The following is a 21806-nucleotide window of genomic DNA, read 5'->3' as shown; positions in this document are numbered from 1 at the left end:
GATTTGCACTTTTCGCACCAAAGTATGTTCGTCTCTAGGAGACAGAACGTGTCTCTTGCCTGAGCGGTATGACGGCTGTGTGGTCCCATGGTGTTTATACTTGCGTACTATTGTTTGTACAGATGAATGTGGTACCTTCAGGCATTTGGAAATTGCTCCCAACGATGAACCAGGCTTGTGGAGGTCTACCATTTTCTGAGGTCTTGGCTGATTTATTTAGATTTTCCCATGATGTCAAGCAAAGAGGCACTGAGTTTGAAGGTAGGCCTTGAAATACATCCACAGGTACACCTCCAATTGACTCAAATGATGTCAATTAGCCTATCAGAAGCTTCTAAAGCTGGAAATTTCCAAGCTGTTTAAAGGCACAGTCAACTTAGTGTATGTAAACTTCTGACCCACTGGAATTGTGATACAGTAAATTATATGTGAAATAATCTGTCTGTAAACAATTGTTGGAAAAATGACTTGTGTCATGCACAAAGTAGATGTCTTAACCGACTTGCAAAAACTATGGTTTGTTAACCAGAAATGTGTGGAGTGGTTGAAAAACAAGTTTTAATGACTCCAACCTAAGTGTATGTAAACTTCCACTTCAACTGTATATTACATTTGTGTTGTTCGGTTCCACTGGACCCAAGGGTAATAAAAGTGTGGAAAAGTGTGTGTATAGGTGAAAACAAGTAAAAATGAAACAAATAGGTTTGCTGTGTGACTTCACTCTGTCTTCCTCCTCACCGGGCCTGCTGTTTCAACATAGTACCAAGAACCTGTCTGTCTCCCTGCCTGTCTGTCTGTCTCCCGCTTTTCGCGCACTCTTTACCCTTTGTGGTGTGTGAAACTATACAACGTCTGCGGGAACCTGCACAAAGTTATTCCAAGACATTATTTCAATGCATTAGTTCCGATACATAGTAAAAAATTCAGTATTTTCCCACACTACCAGCCAGGTGCAAATTGGGGGAGGGACACAACAAATAAATAACGTTGCATGTGTGGCTCCTTACCACAATCAATCAGTATGGCAAAATAATCTCTGTTCAGAGGGCCTTAGAAATAATTTTTGCAGAGAGAGAAGTTGGTGTGGAAGGAGCATCTTCCACTTTGGAAGATGAAGAATTTTCAGAATATGAAGATCATGTCTCTATCAATTCAGAGTCTGACAGTGAGTTGGAAGAGGATGAGATTAACCCTCAGCCAGCCCCAAGGCCCAGCCCATCAGCAACCAGCTCATCAGCAGACTGCAGGAGGAGAAATATGGATGTCAAAAAATGGAATGGTCTTCTTTCCCAAGAAATGAGCCACCCCACATGGCTGCCAATGTAATAAGGATGTAACCAGGGCCGACTCATGTGCGGGACATAAAGTCTTCATTTCAAACCCCAGACACCATCCAGAAAATTATTCTGGACTGCACTAATTTGGAGGGAAGGCGTGTTTTTGAAGAGAGATGGAAGGAGATGGACCAAACTCATTTAAATGCATACTTTGGGGTTATTATCCTTGCTGGTGTTTTCAGATTAAATGGGGAATCCACAGAATCCCCGTGGGATGCAGAAACTGGCAGAGAACTCTTCAATGCAACATTGTCTCTGGAAAACATCCACATTATTTTCAGGATGGCCGCTGCCCCTTCAGGCAGTACATACCGTCTAAACCCGCAAAATATGGAATCAAGATCTGGGCTGCCTGTGATGCTGCTTCATCATATGTCTGGAACTTGCAAGTGTATATGGGGAAGCCAGATGGAGGAGCCCCTGAGAAGAACCAAGGGATGCGGGTTGTCCTGGATGTGACACAGGGACTCCGTGGCCACAACATCACATGCAATAACTTTTTTACTTCGCACAAGCTGGGACAGGAGCTCCTCAAGAGGAAGCTGACGATGGTAGGAACAGTACGAAAAAACAAGCCAGTTCTCCCACCTCAGCTGTTGAATACACTGAACAGGCCTATCAATTCCTCTAAGTTTGTGTTCACGGCCGACATGTCCCTAGTGTCCTACGTGCGAAAGAAAGACAAAAATGTAGTACTCATGAGTACGCTGCATAGGGATTAGAGAATCTGTGGCCAGAAACATCAAATAACATAAGTCAAAATGGATTACAATGCCACGAAAGGAGGGGTGGACAATTTAAACAAGCTGGTGACTGGCTACAGCTGCAAAAGAAGAACCCTACGCTGGCCACTTGTGATATTCTTCAACAACTTAGACAACGCGTTTGTCATCTGGATTGCGTTGACCCCAGATTGGAACAGAGGTAAGCTCCAGAGGAGACGGATCTTTCTCAAGGAGCTGGGCAAGTCATTGGTAAGACCTCAAATCAACATATCTCAAGGACCCCAGCTTCTGCAGCCATCATGAGGAAGATTCAGGAGGATGCTGGTGCCCCATCCGCCCGACCCACAGAACCAACAACTCCAATATCGGAAGTAAGTGTGAGTGATGTTGATGCATGTGGGTGTGTCTGACTCTCCTACCTTGGCCTGCTGTACCTATATATGTGAGTGAGTGAGTGAGTGAGTGAGTGAGTGAGTGAGTTGTTAGTAAAATTCCTGAACTAAGTGTTTTCATCATTCTAGACTGCAGCCGGTAGCAACAAGTGCTGCGATTTGTGTGGACCCAAGAAGGACAGGAAGACACAGTACACATGCATCAAGTGCAAGAAATACATTTGCAACACACACACACAGTGAAACTATGTCCCTCGTGGTGTGTAGACTGGCCTTAATTTGTGTTCAATGGGGCTCATTTATCATTTCCATAAAATACTGTAGGTAAAATGTGTCCTTCCAATTTGTTCAGTTCAAATCAATAAACATCAATAGTGATGAAATCCTTGTTTAATTTACATTTGTTCAAGATAAACATAATTCATTCCACCCATGTCTTCTATCCCAAAAACAACAAATAGCGCTTTTATTGATAAATGTCATCTAGCAGAGGTAAATGGCCAATATTAACAATGTATGCTGTCTATATTGTTGTAATTGATATAAGTCAACATCTAAGTACTAAGAATGAAGTATTTTTACGTAAAATGTTATGGCTGAATTGTTTTAAAAACCCAATAATGTTGTGGGTCCATCAGACATTGGGTGAATAACAAAAACATAAACACAACACAAGGGTTAAGGATTTAAAACATCTGTCTGAAAGGGTCTCTTTTCCAACCTTAAAAGGATATTCACACGCAACACCATGGGCAGGAAAGGTTGAATACATTGGCCATGCTATCAATCCAGCATGACTTCTGCCGCGTTCAAAACAACTGGAAACTCAGAACTGGGAAATCTCTGACTTTGGTGTGTTCAAGACAACTGGGAACTGAGCTCCGACTGGGAAAATACGTTTTGAACGGTAATCCAACTTGGAATTTCAAGTCGGGAACTCGGGCCTCCTTCTAGAGCTCAGACTTTCCGACCTGAAGATCACTGACATTATGATTCGACCTTGTTTTTTTCCGAGTTCCAAGTTGTCTTGAAAGCACCATAAATCCAGAGAATGACAGAATTTGATGACAAAGTTTGCCCACAAGAAGGACCGCCGCGCCACCTTCCTGTTCAAGTGAGCACAGCACAAAAATGGTTAAAAAATGTATTGTATGCTACTGCATAAATTATGTAATAGGTCAGGGATATACAGTGCATTTGGAAAGTATTCAGAACCCTTGACTTTTTCCACATTTTGTTACGTTACAGCCTTATTCTAAAATGTAATAGTTTTTTTCCTCATCAATCTCCACACAATACTCTATAATGAGAAAGCAAAAACAGTTAATTTTTTATTTTGGGAAACGTATTACAAATAAAAACTGAAATATCACATTTACATAAGCATTCAGTTCCTTTACTCAGTACTTTGTTGAAGCACCTTTACCAGCAGTTACAGTATCGAGTCTTCTTGGGAATGACACTACAAGCTTGGAACAACTGTATTTGGGGAGTTTCTCCCATTCTTCTCTACAGATCCTCTCCTCAGTAAAAGGCACATGACAGCCTGCTTGGAGTTTGCCAAAAGGCACCTAAAGGACTCTCAGACCATGAGAAACAAGATTCTCTGGTCTGATGAAACCAAGATTGAACTCTTTGGCCTGAATGCCAAGCGTCACATCTGGAGGAATCCTGGCACCATCCCTACTGTGAAGCATCATGGTGGCAGCATCATGCTGTGGGGATGTTCTTCAGTGGCAGGGACTGGGAGACTAGTCGGGATTGACGGAAAGATGAACGGAGCAAAGTACAGAGAGATCCTTGAAAACCTGCTCCAGACCTCAAACTGGGGAAAAGGTTCACCTTCCAACAGGACAACGACCCTAAGCACACAAAAAACGCAAGAGTGGCTTCGGGACAAGTCTCTGAATTTCTTTGAGTGGCCCAGCCAGAGCCCAGACTTGAACCCGATTGATTATCTCTGGAGAAACCTGAATATAACTGTGCAGTAACGCTCCCCATCCAACCTGACAGAGCTGGAGAGGATCTGCAGAGAAGAATGGGAGAAACTCCCCAAATACAGGTGTGCCAAGCTTGTAGCGTCATACCCAATAAGACTTGAGGCTCTAATCGCTGCCAAAGGTGCTTCACCAAAGTACTGAGTAAAGGCTCTGAATACTTATGTAAATGTCATATTTTTTATATATAGAGAGAAATTTGCTAAAATGTCTAAAAACCTGTTTTTGCAATGTCATTATGGGGTATTGTGTGTAGATTGATGAGGAAAAAAAGTATTTAATCAATTTTAGAATAAGGCTGTAACGTAACAAAATGTGGAAAAAGTCAAGGGGTCTGAATACTTTGCGAATGGACTGTATAAAGGGCAACTGAAATAATTGATTAGGGGAATTCAAGTTTAAATCTCATGGATATAATAATTTGCATATGTCCCAGGATGCTTTGCAGTGCTACATTCCCAACTCCAAATGTTAGTTTTGATTGAAAACAAACATCTTACCTGTTAAAGGGTCCAGCTTCAGTCAGTTGATTCTAGCCATCCTTCATGCTTGTTCTAGTCGAGCAGCTTACTCTCCTATTCAGAGGACCCCCACTTTTGATAAGTGTCTTATTGGTCAAGGTCACACCAAATACTTATCACCACATCTCATTCAGCCTATCAGCAGCTTTGATTCCCGGGACTTCAGTTTCAGTTGGTCTATTACCCCAACACGCTGTGTGGTCAGAAACGTGCTTTCCCAATCCTGATGAGCACTTCCACAGTTTTCCCTCCTGCTGAACTTTTCCTCTTGTGGACTGAATCCCTGTATGTCTGATGTTTAATTGTGAATGCATCTAAACGACCACATAGTTAATGTCAGTTATCACTGGACATGATTCTCAGATATCTGAACCATGAGTGGTCAAAAGTGTGTGTAATGTGTGTGTGTGGACATCTTCCATTAAACTCCCCTTAACCTGGACATCTGCCTCATCCTTGTTCTGACCGGACATTCTGTAGTGGTTGCTACCGGCCTTAAGCCAGTACCGACGGTTTCTTATTATATTATATTCATGGTCCTTTGATTCTCTTCAACACCATACCTTTTTTTCCTGCTGTGAATATGCATATGGAATTTAAATGTGCTTTCCTAATCACCAAATAATTGTAAATAAAATCATTTAACTACATAATGTAAAAACATATGTCAAATTGATGCTGAATATAAGAGCCAGATGCTCTCTTAATTCTACCCAGATGAGTTTCAGTGGTCTGGGGTGCAGGCTTCAAACCTGTAGCTGATGAGAGTCAAAGTGGTTCAATTCCACCTTCTAGGCAACACTGAAAATATGTCTGCTTTCCTCTGAGAAAAAATAATAAAAGAATTGGCAAGATGATTATGGAAAACAGCCGAAGTGGAATGAATTTCCAACAATAACAGAACTGTAGTAAAATGCACTTCAATCTAAAAAGCAATTATCACATTCCCTTTTCAAAGCAAAAAACCCAGTCTTCACACAAGTTTTACTTCAAACACTATTAGACACAGTCAAGATTGCATTTGTGTAACAACAGCAGATGCGAGATGCATCAATACAAGATATGTAACCTACCTCAGTTACCTCACACTGTATGCACATGAGGTGAGTTCAGCTATGCCTATCTCTAACAGTTCAACTATATATACAGTGCATTCAGAAAGTATTCAGACCCCTTGACATTTTACACATTTTGTTACGTTACAGCCTTATTCTAAAATGTATAAAATACATTTTTTCCCTCATCAATCTACACACAATACCTCAGGCTTTTAGACGTTTTTGCAAATGTATTAAAAATAAAAAACAGAAACCTTATTTACATAAGTATTCAGACCCTTTGCTATGACTCGAAATTGAGCTCAGGTGCATCCTGTTTTCATTAATCATCCTTGAGATGTTTCTACAACTTGATTGGAGTCCACCTGTGGTAAATTCAATTGATTGGACATGATTTGGAAAGGCACACACCTGTCTATGTGAGTTCCCACAGTTGACAGTGCATGTCAGAGCAAAAACCAATCCATGAGGTCAAAGTAATTGTCTGTAGAACTCCGTGACAGGATTGTGTTGAGGCACAGATCTGGGGAAAGATACCAAAAAAAGTGTCTGCAGCGTTGAAGATCCCCAAGAACACAGTGGCCTCCATCATTATTAAATGGAAGAAGTTCGGAACCATCAAGACTTCATAGAGCTGTCCACCTGGCCAAACTGAGCAATCGGGAGAGAAGGGCCTTGGTCAGGGAGGTGAACAAGAACCCAATGGTCACTCTGACAGAGCTCCAGAGTTCCTCTGTGGAGATGGGAGAATCTTCCACAAGGACAACCATCTCTGCAGCACTTCACCAATCAGGCCTTTATGGTAGAGTGGCCAGACAGAAGCCACTCCTCAGTAACATTTCATTATTATTTTTTTTAATACATTTTCCAAAATGTAAAAAATTTACAGTTTTTTCTTTCTCATTATGTGGAGATTGATGAGGACAAAAAAAACTATTTAATCCATTTTAGAATAAGGCTGTAATGTAACAAAATATGGAAAACGTCAAGGGGTCTGAATACTTCCCAAATGCATTGTATAAATGCAGATGCCAAGTTGGCAGTGAGGGATTTAGGTCTCCACTGATGAAAACATATGTTGTGGCCTATTATTAATGTGAGACACGGTGTGCTGTGGTCAAGACTCTGGGAACACCATGTTCTCCTTAAATACATACAGGAACAGCAGCCAGGGTTTAAGACCCTCCACGGATACACCCTGTGCCCTGCCATTGTCCGCTCTGAAAAGAGGAGCATGTTAATCACACATAAAGCCCAGAGTTGAGCAGAGGGTCTGGTGAGCTCAGAATGAATGCATACACACACCATCCCAATAGGTGTAATTGTGGTCAGAAAGAGAAAGGCTAAACACACACACACACACACACACACACACACACACACACACACACACACACACACACACACACAGGGGGAATCACTTTTCTCCTTTACAGAGAAATTCTGACTTCAATTTTTATATAGAGACTGTTTTTTTTCGCTCTTCTATACTCAATATTTAATTATGTTTCCTATCTACTGTTCCTCTGGACAACACAATGCAGACAATCTCAGTCTGTTGTGAGGGGAGGCTAAATGCTGAAGGGAGAGAACAAAAGACTGCTGTAAATTAAAGCTCATCCACTTTACATAATGAGGGAGAAGGACATATAAAAGAAGACTGCCTTGAGGTCCAGTTGAAAAAGTCCAAGAGAGAAGAAATAAAATACGTGTGCTTAAATACAGCAGTTATATGGCAATAACCACATCCAACCTCTGCTTACATCCGCTTGCTTCTGTCCAGATCTTTTACTCTGATTTCACAATTCATTGGCGGTTTCCTGTTTCCTGAGCGACATGTTATTTTGTCTGAAGCCTGAAGAAGCTAAGCCTACAGCTCTCATCTCTGCAGCGCTGGACGGAAACACTCTTCTATGTGACGTCAATTAAACCATGGTAGCTACCCACACACTTCAGCTCTGACGGCAATTGTCCTGTTTTTGGATGCCTGCGTCAGCAAGACCTTTTTAAAATCACCACATGGCATATATGGAATCAGTTGACCATATTTGCAATTTCCATGATGTGTTAAAGAGTTTTTCAGACATTGTATTATAACCGAGGTACCGGATCTAGAATTTATCTCATTTGGCTATAAATAAGTTTCAGTCTTCACAGTCGCAGCTACCTCCGTCTCCCTGTGCGCCTGGATGATGACGTGCTCGTCCAGGCAGAACGATAGATTTCAACAGCATCACTTCATACAATCTAGTCTTTCTATTGGCAAATTAACTATTTAATTGGTAATAGTAAACGGCGACTAAATAATTCGAGTTTTGTCCACTGCATTCTGAGTGTTTGTTGGCTCGTGGAACAAACGGACCATGCATCTGAACCACTCCGCGGACCACGAGACCACTCTCCGTGGCGGGAAAAGGGGTCAGCTCGAGCTCTCCTCCGATGCCATCAATAGTTGGGCATCCTCAAAATCCCAACAGGTATTCGTATGCCTATTCTACCTAAATTAAAATTACACGTTTGCTTCAAATAGTCTACTTTGTGATTTTTTTTTTTTAACCATATATAGCCTCTATTAATTCGTTGATTAATTATGATAAAATGTAAATGAAGTGTAGGCAATGCAAATAGGCTAAGGCAACAATTTCATTATTGAGTAGTACTACTTGGAAACAAGCTAAGACTGAGGTAGCCATAGCCTACCACTTAATAATGCAAAAGCTCATGTAGCCTACTGTTTACCAATTGTTATTTTTTTCTATCCCTCTCCAGTATCCTGTGAAAATGCAACTACCCAGCAGTTCCTTCATCCCCACCATCAATGCCATCACGTCCAGTCAGGAGCTGCAGTGGATGATCCAGCCAGCCATTCTAGCCTCCAAGCCTGGCCACTGCCTACGCTCTCACCCCTACCAGCCCCTGGACATCAGCAGTAGCCTGGGGCCTGGGAGCCACACAAGGCTCGGGGTAATACGGACAGTGGGCAACACGCATGGAAGGAGCAGGCGTAGTGATCAGGTAACAGTAAGGAAACACACTGTACAGGAAGACCGAGAGGCTTTGACTAAGGGATATGGATATGTTGTTAATATTGTGGATATAATAATGATAAAATATTGTTATTGCAATATACAGTTTTTCACAGTAGATCAAAATATCAATATATTCATACTGCAATATATATTTTTTCCGTAAGTAGCCTATAGCAGTGGTTCCCAACTCAGTACAGCTTTAAACTTTTTCTTGGACATTGTAATAGTAGAATGTACATGGTGCGATTTCTAAATCGTGTAGTGCATCATCAGTTCCTCATGTCATGTCAGTCATTGTGAACTTTAGTGAGCTATTTGTCAGAAATGACCAGATCAACTAGCGCATGCCAGCTAATATTTTTTTATGTTGGTTTTTAGCCCATATATATTGTTGTAAAAAACAAATGCACTCAAATATCACATGCATACACTTTAGGCATGGCAAAATGTGTAGATTTGCAGGAAATAAGCTTACAACCAGCAAAATACTCTCCACCAACAAGGAGTGTGAACAGTCTGTGTCATGAACAGTACTTGTGCCTTTAGACATAGATGCTGGAAGGGGGGCCCAAACGAAAAGGTTTGGGAACCCCTGGTCTATAGTATCTATCTCATGTTAGAGTTGACCGTTTTTATTCAAATGAATGGCATATCCAGGCAAATGCTGTTTCTCACTGTTTCTCACTGTTTTCCATCAACAGTTGAACCCAGCTGAAGAGGAGAGGAGAAGGTTGCGGAGAGAAAGGAACAAGCTGGCTGCTGCCAAGTGTCGCAACCACAGGAAGGAGCTGACTGACCAACTGCAAGGAGTGAGTCCAAACAGAGAGAATGACCAGTCAGTCAATACTGTAGCTCTACCTACCTACTGTTTTGTAAGTATAGATGGATGTTGATGGTTATGAACTATGAACTCTTGTTGTCTGTCCTATAAGGAGACTGATGAACTGGAGAGAGAGCAAGCCAGCTTGAAGACCCAGGTTGAGAGGCTCCAGGAGGAGAGAGAGAAGCTGGAGCGCGTGCTAGTGTTGCATGCCCCAGTGTGTCTACTGGGCTGTGACGGGCATCCCCAGGCTCAGCCACTGCCCCCTCTCGCCCCGACCATGTACCCCACAGCCACCTCCCCCCTGGCCAAACCCCTGAGCCCCCCTCCCACGATAAAGCAGGAGCCCCAGGAGGAGATGCTGTTCTCCTTTCACCACCATGAACACTGCGCCATCAAACCCACCTATCGCCATGTAGAAGAGTACTGTCCCAGTGTCGACTGCTTCACCACCCCGTCCATGGTGAGCTGCAGCCCAGCCCATTTGGGGGATCTATCCTGTCCCATGCTGTCTCACCATCACCCCACCCTGGGTGAGCAGGATAGGTCTGAGTCCTCATTCCGGGAAGAGGCCCTTTCCAACAACTTGCTCTCCAAGCCTCTCCCTGGTAGTGACATGAGTCTTGAGGATGGACTACTGGGACCACGATTCTCCCCCACCTTGTTGACTCTGTAGGGCAATGATTTACAGTAAAGTGGACAAATATAATGTACAGCACTATACTGTACTTTAATCACTATGGAATGTTCAGATGCTATTATTTGAAATACTTGACCAGCATCGGATTTGGTCTGCCTGGTACAATGGAACTAATGGAATCGTCCCAAAAGTACAAAGTCCATGCTAAGGCCTAGATTCAATTAGATCAAGTGTTAAACTGTGATAGCAGACACACGAATAATGAATGTTTTTGCTGTCAGAGGTGGAACTGCGTTGGAGCCGTCAAATCGGTGAGTAGCTGCTCTTGCGATCATTGTCAAGAAGCCACATCTGTCCCCACTCGCTTTGGAAGTTCAGAGCGAGAAAGTGTAGACTATAATAATTACGCTCAAATTGAAAAATAATTAAACTATATAAAGAGGATTTCTATCAGCCTAATTGATGTGTAGATTCCATCTCACATGCCAGTGTTCCAACTTGGAAACAAAGCTGCATGGGATTTCTGTTAATGGGACTCTGTGAAGCCAATGGCAATGTCCGCTTTAGGTATAATGCCTGGAGCCACTTGTGGATTTGACAGCTCTAACAGCAGTTCCACCTCTGACACCACCAAAACAACCGCTATGCTGATGTCACTAAAGCGTATCTGATTGAATAGAGCACTTTCTCAAGCAGAGACTAGGCTATAAGTATACTGTCAAGTATCTAAACGTTTTTGACATGTGTATTTTACTGAGCTCTGGAGAGGATTCTTCCCTTGTAAGAGGAAGATAAAGGTTTAACTAGATATTCTTTGTTAATCAGAAATTAACATCACAATTCCTTTACAAGTTTGGCTCTTGTCAATACTTCAATCATATCAATTTTCAAACTGAAAATCGATTGACTGGTAGTTTGGTTTGTTAGACACTAGATGGTGCTGCAAGACATTGCCTTGGCACAACTGTAAAGCACTACTGTAAATTTCAATGGCAAATATTTATTAACCATTAGTTCTGTTTAGTATTTAATTGCTGTGCCATTTATTAAAGACTGTGTGTAGAAGCCATTTTATGATTTTAAGTTGGAGAAATGGTTGTCACGACAACACTGACAAATTTTCTACAGTCAAATGTGATATGAACACAATGCAACATTACTTACCATACATCTGAGGTAGAAGTGTCAAAGCAATAGTCATCCACAATGATTTGCTATAATGTTGACCTTTATTTTTATCTCATATTGTATGTTATTCATTCTTGACGGTTTTCATTAGGTTTCAATGTATTATTCGAGGCTGTACAATAAATTAATATGAATAGTATTTGTTGTATAGTTTGCTGTGAGAAACATATTTTAAAATATGAATTGCTGGCAGTATGATCATAATATATAAGAGCTCTCTGTGAGAATACAGACTCGGGACAAAACGGACAAAAAGTTAACATACACCTTAGCCAAATACATTTCAACTCAGTTTTTCACAATTCCTGACATTAATCAAAGTAAAAATTCCTTGTTTTAGGTCAGTTAGGATCACTACTTTATTTTAAGAATGTGAAATGTCAGAATAATTGTGGAGAGAATTATTTATTTCAGCTATTATTTCTTTCATCACATTCCCAGTGGGTCAAAAGTTTACATACAGTCAATTAGTATTTGGTAGCATTGCCTTTAAATTGTTTATCTTGGGTCAAACATTTTGGGTAGCCTTCCACAAGCTTCCCACAATAAGTTGGGTGAATTTTGGCCCATTCCTCCTGACAGAGCTGGTGTAACTGAGTCAGGTTTGTAGGCCTCCTTGCTCGCACACGCTTTTTCAGTTCTGCCCACAAATTTTCTGTAGGATTGAGGTCAGGGCTTTGTGATGGCCACTCCAATACCTTGACTTTGTTGTCCTTAAGCCATTTTGCCACAACTTTGGAAGTATGCTTGGGGTCATTGTCCATTTGGAAGACCCATTTGCAACCAAGCTTTAACTTCCTGACTGATATCTTGAGATGTTGCTTCAATATATCCACATAATTTTCCTCCTCATGATGCCATCTATTTTGTGAAGTGCACCAGTCCCTCCTGCAGCAAAGCACCCCCACAACATGATGCTGCCACCCCCGTGCTTCACGGTTGGGATGGTGTTCTTCAGCTTGCAAGCGTCCCCCTTTTTCCTCCAAACATGATGAGGGTCATTATGACCTTACAGTTACATTTTTGTTTCATCAGACCAGAGGGCATTTCTCCATGTCTCTTCTTCCTGAGCGGTATGACAGCTGCGTGGTCCCATGGTGTTTATACTTGCTTACTATTGTTTGTACAGATGAACGTGGTACCTTCAGTCGTTTGGAAATTGCTCCCAAGGATGAACTAGACTTGTGGAGGTCTACAATTTTTTTCTGAGGTCTTGGCTGATTTCTTTAGATTTTCCCATGATGTCAAGCAAAGAGGCACTGAGTTTGAAGTTAGGCCTTGAAATACATCCACAGGTACACCTCCAATTGACTCAAATGATGTCAATTAGCCTAACATTTACATTTACGTCATTTAGCAGACGCTCTTATCCAGAGCGACTTACAAATTGGTGCATTCACCTTAAGAAATCCAGTGGAACAACCACTTTACAATAGTACATCTATATCTTTTTTATTGGGGGGGGGGGGGGGGGTAGAAGGATTACTAATCCTATCCCAGGTATTCCTTAAAGAGGTGGGGTTTCAGGTGTCTACAGAAGCTTCTAAAGCCATGACATCATTTTCTGGAATTTTCCAAGCTGTTTAAAGGCACAGTCAACTTAGTGTATGTAAACTTCTGACCCACTGGAATTGTGATACAATGATTTATAAGTGAAGTAATGTGTCTGTAAACAATTGTTGGAAAAATTACTTGTGTCATGCACAAAGTAGATGTCCTAGCGGACTTGCCAAAACTAGCGTTTGTTAACAACAAATTTGTGGAGTGGTTGAAAAACAAGTTTTAATGACTCCAACCTAAGTGTATGTAAACTTCCGACTTCAACTGTACATATGATGCAATTGTAACAGCTACATAGAGCATTATTAAAGCTTTATAATACATTCAACTTGGAAGATGTATGCCACAAATGTACAACTAAACCAGAGGACCAAAATGCAAAAATCATGTTCATTGTTTGCTTATGAATGTGTTACGTGAATGCTAACATTCAAATCATACAATCAAATCTATATTCCAATCATACACCATGCGTTTTACTCCGCTGCTACTTTCAGGTGAGGGATATTAGCAGTTGTCAGTTCTTGGAAGAATTCTGTCTGAACTTTAACCTTCAGTGTTGTTGACCTGTAGTCCTGTGTACTGATGCAAATCAATACATATCACGGTCTATAAATGATCGTGCACTCTTCCCCTCTTCTTAGTGACATGATATTCATCACATACTTCCAGTTGATCTTGCATTTCCCAGACACATTATAGAAATGTACTCTCTGCTTCAAGCTTTTTTTTCTCCATCCTTGTAAAGGTACTACAGTGTACTACTGTTATTGTTGCAAAACATTTATGAAAATGGATGAAATCAACATATTGCTGAGCAATCTGTAGATCTCCTGAGCTGGTTACTAAGCAACATACATATATACATATACATATATATATATATATATATATATATATATATATATATATATATTATCTTTTTTTTGATGAGTTGGGAATGCCTTGCTTCTCCATGTGGAGTCAACTTACCATTGGAAGAGTAAGGTCAGTCAACACAGTGAGTATCTCATAGGTGCCCTAGATGTACTACCTAGACTCTAGGTCCTGGAGCAATAGAAGCAACACTGCAGTGCCAGAGGACCTTGGAGCCCAACCGACGCCCTTGTGGAAGGATTTCTACAGTGCCAGAGGACCTTGGAGCCCAACCGACACCCTTGTGGAAGGATTTCTACAGTTCCAGAGGACCTTGGAGCCCAACCGACACCCTTGTGGAAGGATTTCTACAGTGCCAGAGGACTTTGGAGCCCAACCGACACCCTTGTGGAAGGATTTCTACAGTTCCAGAGGACCTTGGAGCCCAACCGACACCCTTGTGGAAGGATTTCTACAGTGCCAGAGGACCTTGGAGCCCAACCGACACCCTTGTGGAAGGATTTCTACAGTGCCAGAGGACCTTGGAGCCCAACCGATACCCTTGTGGAAGGATTTCTACAGTGCCAGAGGACCTTGGAGCCCAACCGACACCCTTGTGGAAGGATTTCTACAGTGCCAGAGGACCTTGGAGCCCAACCGACACCCTTGTGGAAGGATTTCTACAGTGCCAGAGGACCTTGGAGCCCAACCGACACCCTTGTGGAAGGATTTCTACAGTTCCAGAGGACCTTGGAGCCCAACCGACACCCTTGTGGAAGGATTTCTACAGTGCCAGAGGACCTTGGAGCCCAACCGACACCCCTGTGGAAAGATTTGTACAGTGCCAGAGGACCTTGGAGCCCAACCGACACCCCTGTGGAAAGATTTGTACAGTGCCAGATGTCTTTGGAGCCCAACCCACACCCCTGTGGAAGGATTTCCACAGTGCCAGATGTCCTTGGAGCCCAACAACACCCTTGTGGAAGGATTTCTACAGTGCCAGAGGTCCTTGGAGCCCAACAACACCCCTGTGGAAGGATTTCTACAGTGCCAGATGTCCTTGGAGCCCAATCGACACCCCTGTGGAAGGATTTCTTTCTCTGCCCCAAACTTCTCTTTAGGCTGAGGGAAGGGAAGGGAGTTTTGGTTGCATGCTGACAGAAGTGCTAGTGCTAGGACCATTGGACACAACTCATACGCCTTATTCTCTCTTCATATCAGCCATAAACAAGAGAAGAAAAAAGTTGTCATATGACCAACAGGAAGGAAGGCCGGATACTGTGGATTATAGATCCCTTCACTATTTATCAGCATATCATACTAATCTCAGTGTGTTGTTGAGGTGTGTGTTAAAGGAGAAGACCCCATGAAGACTAGTGGACCTCAGGAAGACCCATGTAGACTCCCGTGGACCCCAAGGAAGACTAGCAGACCTCAGGAAGACCCATGTAGACTCCCATGGACCCCAAGGAAGACTAGCAGACCTCAGGAAGACCCATGTAGACTACTGTTGACCCCAAAGAAGACTAGCAGACCTCAGGAAGACCCATGTAGACTCCTGTGGACCCCAAGGAAGACTAGCGGACTTCAGGAAGACACCTATAGAATCCTGTAGACCCCAAGGAAGTCTAGTGGACCCCAGCAAATCTGCAGTGGTCTAAATGTTCCATGCTGTAACCATGCTAAGGAAGGGAAATAAAGAGAAAAAGCCTAATGCAGCCTGGGAAGTATGCACCTGAATTGTTTTTCTCCTCCATTAACACTTAATTTCTCTACTTCTTTCCTCTGGTAACTCCTCCTTTCCTTACCTTTCCTAATTTTCTCACCTGTCCTTTAATCTCTTTCCCATCCATCACCTGTGCTCTCATCACCTTCCTTTTAATCCTCCTCTCCTCACCTTCACTCTCATCCTCATTTCATCTACTCACTGAAGGATGAGAGGGGCCTAGGGTCTGTTGTGGCATCCTTCAGACGCAGACTGCTACAACACAAACATTTTCCTGATTCTGCATAAGGTAAGTACTGTCGTGACTCTTGTCTCTGTTTAGTGTTAGCAGTATAGTCACGGAACCATTGCAGAGTTGCAAAGAAAAAGCCATCTCTCAGACTGGCCAATAAAAATAAAAGATTAAGATGGGCAAAAGAACACAGTCACTGGACAGAGGAACGCTGCCTAGAAGGCCAGCATCCCGGAGTCGCCTCATCACTGTTGACATTGAGACTGGTGTTTTGCGGGTACTATTTAATGAAGCTGCCAATTGAGGACTTGTGAGGCATCTGTTTCTCAAACTAGACACTCTAATGTACTTGTCCTCTTGCTCAGTTGTGCACTGGGGCCTCCCACTCCTCTTTCTCTTTTTAAATCCAGTCAGATAAACACTCCAAACAGCCTACCCAACCGCTCAGGGCGTCCGCATGGTCCTAAAGCACACCGTCGCCTCGTTTTCTATCACATTCCAATGATAAAACTTGGGGGGGCAAAAATTCAATTTCAGAATGTGTCCCCCTCTGTCCCCAGTGGAAATTCTGCCCCTGGGTTTTACTGTATACCATCTTCTCACATCAGATAGCGCTGTGTGACGTGTTAGGATGACTCCGTCTGACGGAAGACAATGACCATGACTAATTGACACAGGGTGCAAAAACATGGACTATAGTCTTGACAGAAAAGGTGGACATGGGGATGATGAACTGGAAAACATGAGCATGAAAAACCTCTTTTATATGGATTCAGGGGATGTTCTATACCTTACATTTACCATGGCATTGTTGAATACTCGTTTCCGATTGGATTGAAGGGCATTATAGATTCTCTACGTCGTTCATTATTTTCCATAGAATGCATAGCCCCTTGTTGATTATCCCTTACATAATGCATGTGATCATTTTCATCACTGCTTGCCATTTGCAGTTGCACATTTGTGTCACAATATTCTCCTTCGTCTGAAGATATCTCAAAATCACTGTCAGAAAAGGTGGACCAATACGCAGCGGATTGCGTGCTCAACAACATTTTTATTAACTATGATGTACACGGAAAACAATAAACACAAAATGAACGAGTGACAGTTTCACAGGCTATACAAATACTTACAGCAGTGCGAAATAAAACAACCCACAACCCCAAGAGAAAAACACACACCTAATATATGACTCCCAATCAGGAACAACGATATCCAGCTGTTCCTGATCGGGAGTCACAAGACTAAAACAGAAACAGAACAACTAGAAACTACATACAACACACAACTTCTGCCACATCCTGACCAAATACTAAACAACTACTCCCTCTGCTGGTCAGGACGTGACAAATTGTTACCACATCAAATTATGTTACTGTGTCACGACTTCTGCCGAGGTCGATGCCCCTCCTTCCTCGGGTGGTGCTCAACGGTCGACGTCACCGGTCTTCTAGCCATCATTGATCAGTTTTTCATTGGTTTTGTCTTGTCTTCCTACACACCTGTTTCCAATCCCATTAATTACATGTTGTGATTGTTTGTGATGTTATGTTGCGTGTGTATTTTGTATCAGTGTGCGAAGGGTTATTTTACCCATATTACTTTGGAAATTGGTTTTGAGTTTGTTTTTGTCATTAAACACTCCAGTTTAACCAATTTGTTTTCTCTTGCGCCTGACTTCCCTGTTAACAACATACACGATTATGACAGAATCACCGACCAAAATATTGAAGTCAGCAGGAGAAGATACCCCAGACAGAGAGGTGGAGGAGCGCATCCAGGAGAATGCGGAGAAGCTACACCATCTATGCGCCACCATGGATCGCGTTGTCCAGAATATGGACCACTGGCAGAGACAGGGAATTCGTCCAGCGCCTCCACCAGCCCAACCGGGCTGCTCAATTTAGAACTTTATCTGGCCACGGTCCACCCAGTTCCAACTGGCCGTGAGAAGAGTTTCGCCCTCGTCTCGTGCCTCACCGGGAGAGCCCTGGAATGGGCCAGTGCTGTGTGTGGAGAAGGAGATGCGGCGTTGGACTTTTTGGCTCTCGCCTTCTGTAAAAGGAAGGTGACTCAATTACCACCCCATCGACAGGGGTATTGTGCGATAAATCTCATGGTAGATGCTGCACTTCCCAAGAGTCACGTGTATCCCCTGTCGCAAGCAGAGACGGTGGCTAAGGAGACATATATCTCCGAATCCCTGCGTCAGGGGTACATTAGGTCCTCCATTTCACCCGTCTCCTCGAGTTTCTTTTTTGTGAAGAAGGATGGATGTCTGCGCCCGTGCATTGATTATCAAGGTCTAAATAAAATCACGGTGGGATACAGTTACCCACTACCTCTGATCGCCACGGCAATTCAGTTAATGCACGGGGCGCGCTTCTTCACTAAACTGGATCTCAGGAGTGCGTACAACTTGGTGCGTATCCGAGAGGGGGACGAGTGGAAGACAGCATTTAGTACCACCTCAGGGCATTATGAGTACCTCGTCATGCCGTGAGGGTTGAAGAATGCTCCATCAGTCTTCCAATCTTTTGTAGACGAGATTTTCAGGGACCTACACGGGCAGGGTGTAGTGGTGTATATCGATGACATTCTGGTATATATTCTGATATATGGATCCCACTCCCATAATTCCAGCCTCTTGTTTGGTGGCACCGGTAGTGTGGAAGCTGGACGCGGACATTGAACGGGCATCACGTGCAGAGCCCGTTCCCCCTGAGTGTCCAGCTGGGCGTCGGTACGTTCCGTTTGCTGTCCGCGACCGATTGATCTACTGGGCTCACACGTCACCCTCCTATGGTCATCCTGGGATTGATCGGACGATGCGCTGTCTTAGTGGGAGGTACTGGTGGCCTACTTTAGCTAAAGACGTGAGGGTTTATGTTTCCTCCTGCTCAGTGTGCGCTCAGTGCAAGGCTCCTAGACACCTACCCAGGGTTAAGTTACAACCCTTACCCGTTCCACAACGGTCCTGGTTGCACTTGTCAGTGGATTTTATAACTGATCTTCCACCTTCACAAGGTAACACCATGATCCTGGTCGTTGTGGATCGGTTTTCTAAGTCCTGTCGTCTCCTCCCTTTGCCCGGTCTCCCTACGGCCCTACAAACGGGCAGATGGAGAGAGTGTTTGTTTTTATCATTAAATATTCCAGTTTAACCAATTTGGTTTCTCCTGCGCCTGACTTCCCTGCCACCTACATACACAATTATGACATACTGGTTTACAATGGCTATTATACAGTATTTACTACAGTTAAGTTATATTTACTCTTATTGTCTTTAACTTGTATAAAATATTATACAGATATATTCCTCTTACAGACCTCTCCTAGCTAGGAGCTCGAGCATGATAAGGGAACTGTCTTTTTCGCGGTGAGAAAAGACTCCCTGAGTCAGTCATTGTACTCTGCTCCAGGCTGGATGGATGCTCATCCTGTTGATTAGGACCCAAAGAGGCTGCTCTATTGAGCGAATATCCTTTCCGTCTGGAGCTCCAGTACACCACACAGCCACAACGAGAATTAAAACACATCTCACAGGGTATTTATGGGGATGAACACCACAAAGTGCTCGTCTCCCACTCTCCCGTCCTAAATGCTCCACGGTACGCTCCATAGCCACTGAGGTCATAGGGTGAAACTCTAACCAATTTTTGTTTCTCTGTTATTAGGGGGAAGAGAGTGAAATCTCATTCTGCTGATTTCAGATTAGCTCATCAGTAGCCATGTGATGTGCCAGCCGAACTAAGCTATGCCAAGTTAAGTTGAAAATAACAAAACCAGCGCTGTGTGGTTCGGGTCGGCACGATAGTGTGAAAATTATGGTATAAGTCTTCCACGGCTCAGGGGCCACAGAGTGACATGGGCCCCAGACTTTTCAGAACTCAATCTGTGATGAAAGAGGTTTGGTTTCAGGTTGAAAACACTCTATATCACACTTACAGCTACAGGGTGTGCTCAACAGTACAGTTAGACTCCTTTTATCTCTCTCTCTCTCTCTCGCTCTCATTTCTATTATCATGTGGATGAAAGATTCAGACAAGACTGGCACTGTTTTAAGTACTCATGGCCTTTCATTAATGATTCTCTATTGTTGCATATTCTCTATAAAATATACAAAAAAAATCCTGTGGGTATGTAAACGGTGATAAAACATTGATAAAACGTCTATCTGTGAGTACACAGCCCATCATTCTCTACCGCAGCATCAATATTCAACAAAGACAGAACAATCACATTTCAAGACGAAAGCTTCTCTTTTATTATGCATACATTGATGTCCCCTTCCTCAATAGTTATTTTGGTGAGCTTCCATTCAGTAATGAAAAGAGAATGCATTTCCTGCTGTGTGTCTGGTGTCCCGTGGTGATGATGTCAGAGGGTTCCATTCTGATGGACTGTCAGGGGAGCATCCTGCCAACTGTTGCCAAGTGACAACATTAGAGGCAGGGGAATCAACATGTCAACTAGGACTAGTATGAATTTCCTCCACAAATAAGTCAACCTATAAAGGAAGTCTTTATGAAAAAGATAGAGGGAATAAGCCTGCAGGGGGTGTAGGCCTGTATCACTAAAGTCAAAATGCATTAATAAATATATAGTACGTGTAGGGAGTGTACAGAGTTGACAATGCACCCTTTAAATAGACACTTTACAAACAGTATGCGTCCTTATTTTTTGTTTTGTTTGCTACTATAGGGCTCTATAGTGTGACCATTTTACGCGAATATGCGCCTAAATATTTTGTATTTTTATTTAGCAGCATCAGTGCACCTAGAAAATGAAGGATTCTAGCTTCATTACCTAAAATATTTTGCATTGTGCTACTAAATGTATTTGTGTGAGCCTACATTTTCAATTTAGGCGCACACCTACTCCTTATAAAAAAGGTCAGCATAGAGCCCTGCACTATGGGTGGTATAGAAGGTAGAGTAAATGTCATCAGGTTTGAGGAGTAACTGATTACAAAGAAAACTGTAATCAATTACAGTGCATTTGGTAAGTATCCAGACCACTTCCCCTTTTCCAGATTTTGTTACATTACAGCCTTTTTCTAAAATTGATTAAATATCAATCAATCAAATGTATTTAGAAAGCCCTTCTTACATCAGCTGATGTCACAAAGTGCTGTACAGAAACCCAGCCTAAAACCCCAAACAGCAAGCAATGCAGATGTAGAAGCATGGTGGCTAGGAAAAACTCCCTAGAAAGGCCAGAACCTAGGAAGAAACCTAGAGAGGAACCAGGCTATGCCTCTTCTGGCTGTGCCGGGTGGAGATAACAGAACATGGCCAAGATGTTCAAATGTCATAGATGACCAACAGGGTCAAATAATAATAATCACAGTGGTTGTAGAGAGGTGCAACAGGTTAGCACCTCAGGAGTAAAGGTCAGTTGGCTTTTCATAGCAGGTCATTCAGAGTATCTCTACCGCTCCTGCTGTCTCTAGAGAGTTGAAAACAGCAGGTCTGGGACTGGTAGCACGTCCGGTGAACAGGTCAGGGTTCCATAGCCGCAAGCAGAACAGTTAAAACTGGAGCAGCAGGAAGAATGGTCAGGTAGGCGTGTTTGGTGTCAGGACAGGCAAGGCTCAAAACCAGGAGGACTAGGAAAAACAAAATCTACACACAATACCCCAAAATAACAAAGCAAAAACTGTTTTTTAGATATTTTGGCACATTTATTTGAAATAAAAAACACAAAAGCCTAATTTACAT

At 42.7% G+C, this 21806-nt stretch overlaps 1 protein-coding gene across 1 annotated transcript; it reads left to right on the top strand.

Annotated features, from left to right (window-relative positions):
• The first annotated feature begins 7683 nt into the window (after positions 1-7683).
• Positions 7684-11846, top strand: LOC115162153 (fos-related antigen 2). Its single transcript, XM_029713219.1, has 4 exons — positions 7684-8507; positions 8800-9045; positions 9761-9868; positions 9992-11846. The coding sequence occupies exons 1-4, from the start codon at positions 8394-8396 to the stop codon at positions 10553-10555; spliced, it is 1032 nt and encodes a 343-aa protein (XP_029569079.1). The 5' UTR covers positions 7684-8393; the 3' UTR covers positions 10556-11846.
• The last annotated feature ends 9960 nt before the right edge of the window (positions 11847-21806 follow it).

The sequence above is a fragment of the Salmo trutta genome, chromosome 1 (assembly GCF_901001165.1).
Source record: "Salmo trutta chromosome 1, fSalTru1.1, whole genome shotgun sequence".
Taxonomy (NCBI): domain Eukaryota; kingdom Metazoa; phylum Chordata; class Actinopteri; order Salmoniformes; family Salmonidae; genus Salmo; species Salmo trutta.
Note: the sequence above shows the minus strand (reverse complement) of the source record. Positions and strands in the feature narration are given on the sequence as shown.

What these genes read in the sequence shown, in the direction of transcription:
- LOC115162153 (XM_029713219.1), top strand. Translation starts at nt 8,394, where the DNA reads ATGCATCTGAACCACTCCGCGGACCACGAGACCACTCTCCGTGGCGGG. An exon ending in CATCCTCAAAATCCCAACAG is followed by an intron (nt 8,508 to 8,799) that starts GTATTCGTATGC and finishes ATCCCTCTCCAG; the next exon opens with TATCCTGTGAAAATGCAACT. An exon ending in TGACTGACCAACTGCAAGGA is followed by an intron (nt 9,869 to 9,991) that starts GTGAGTCCAAAC and finishes CTGTCCTATAAG; the next exon opens with GAGACTGATGAACTGGAGAG.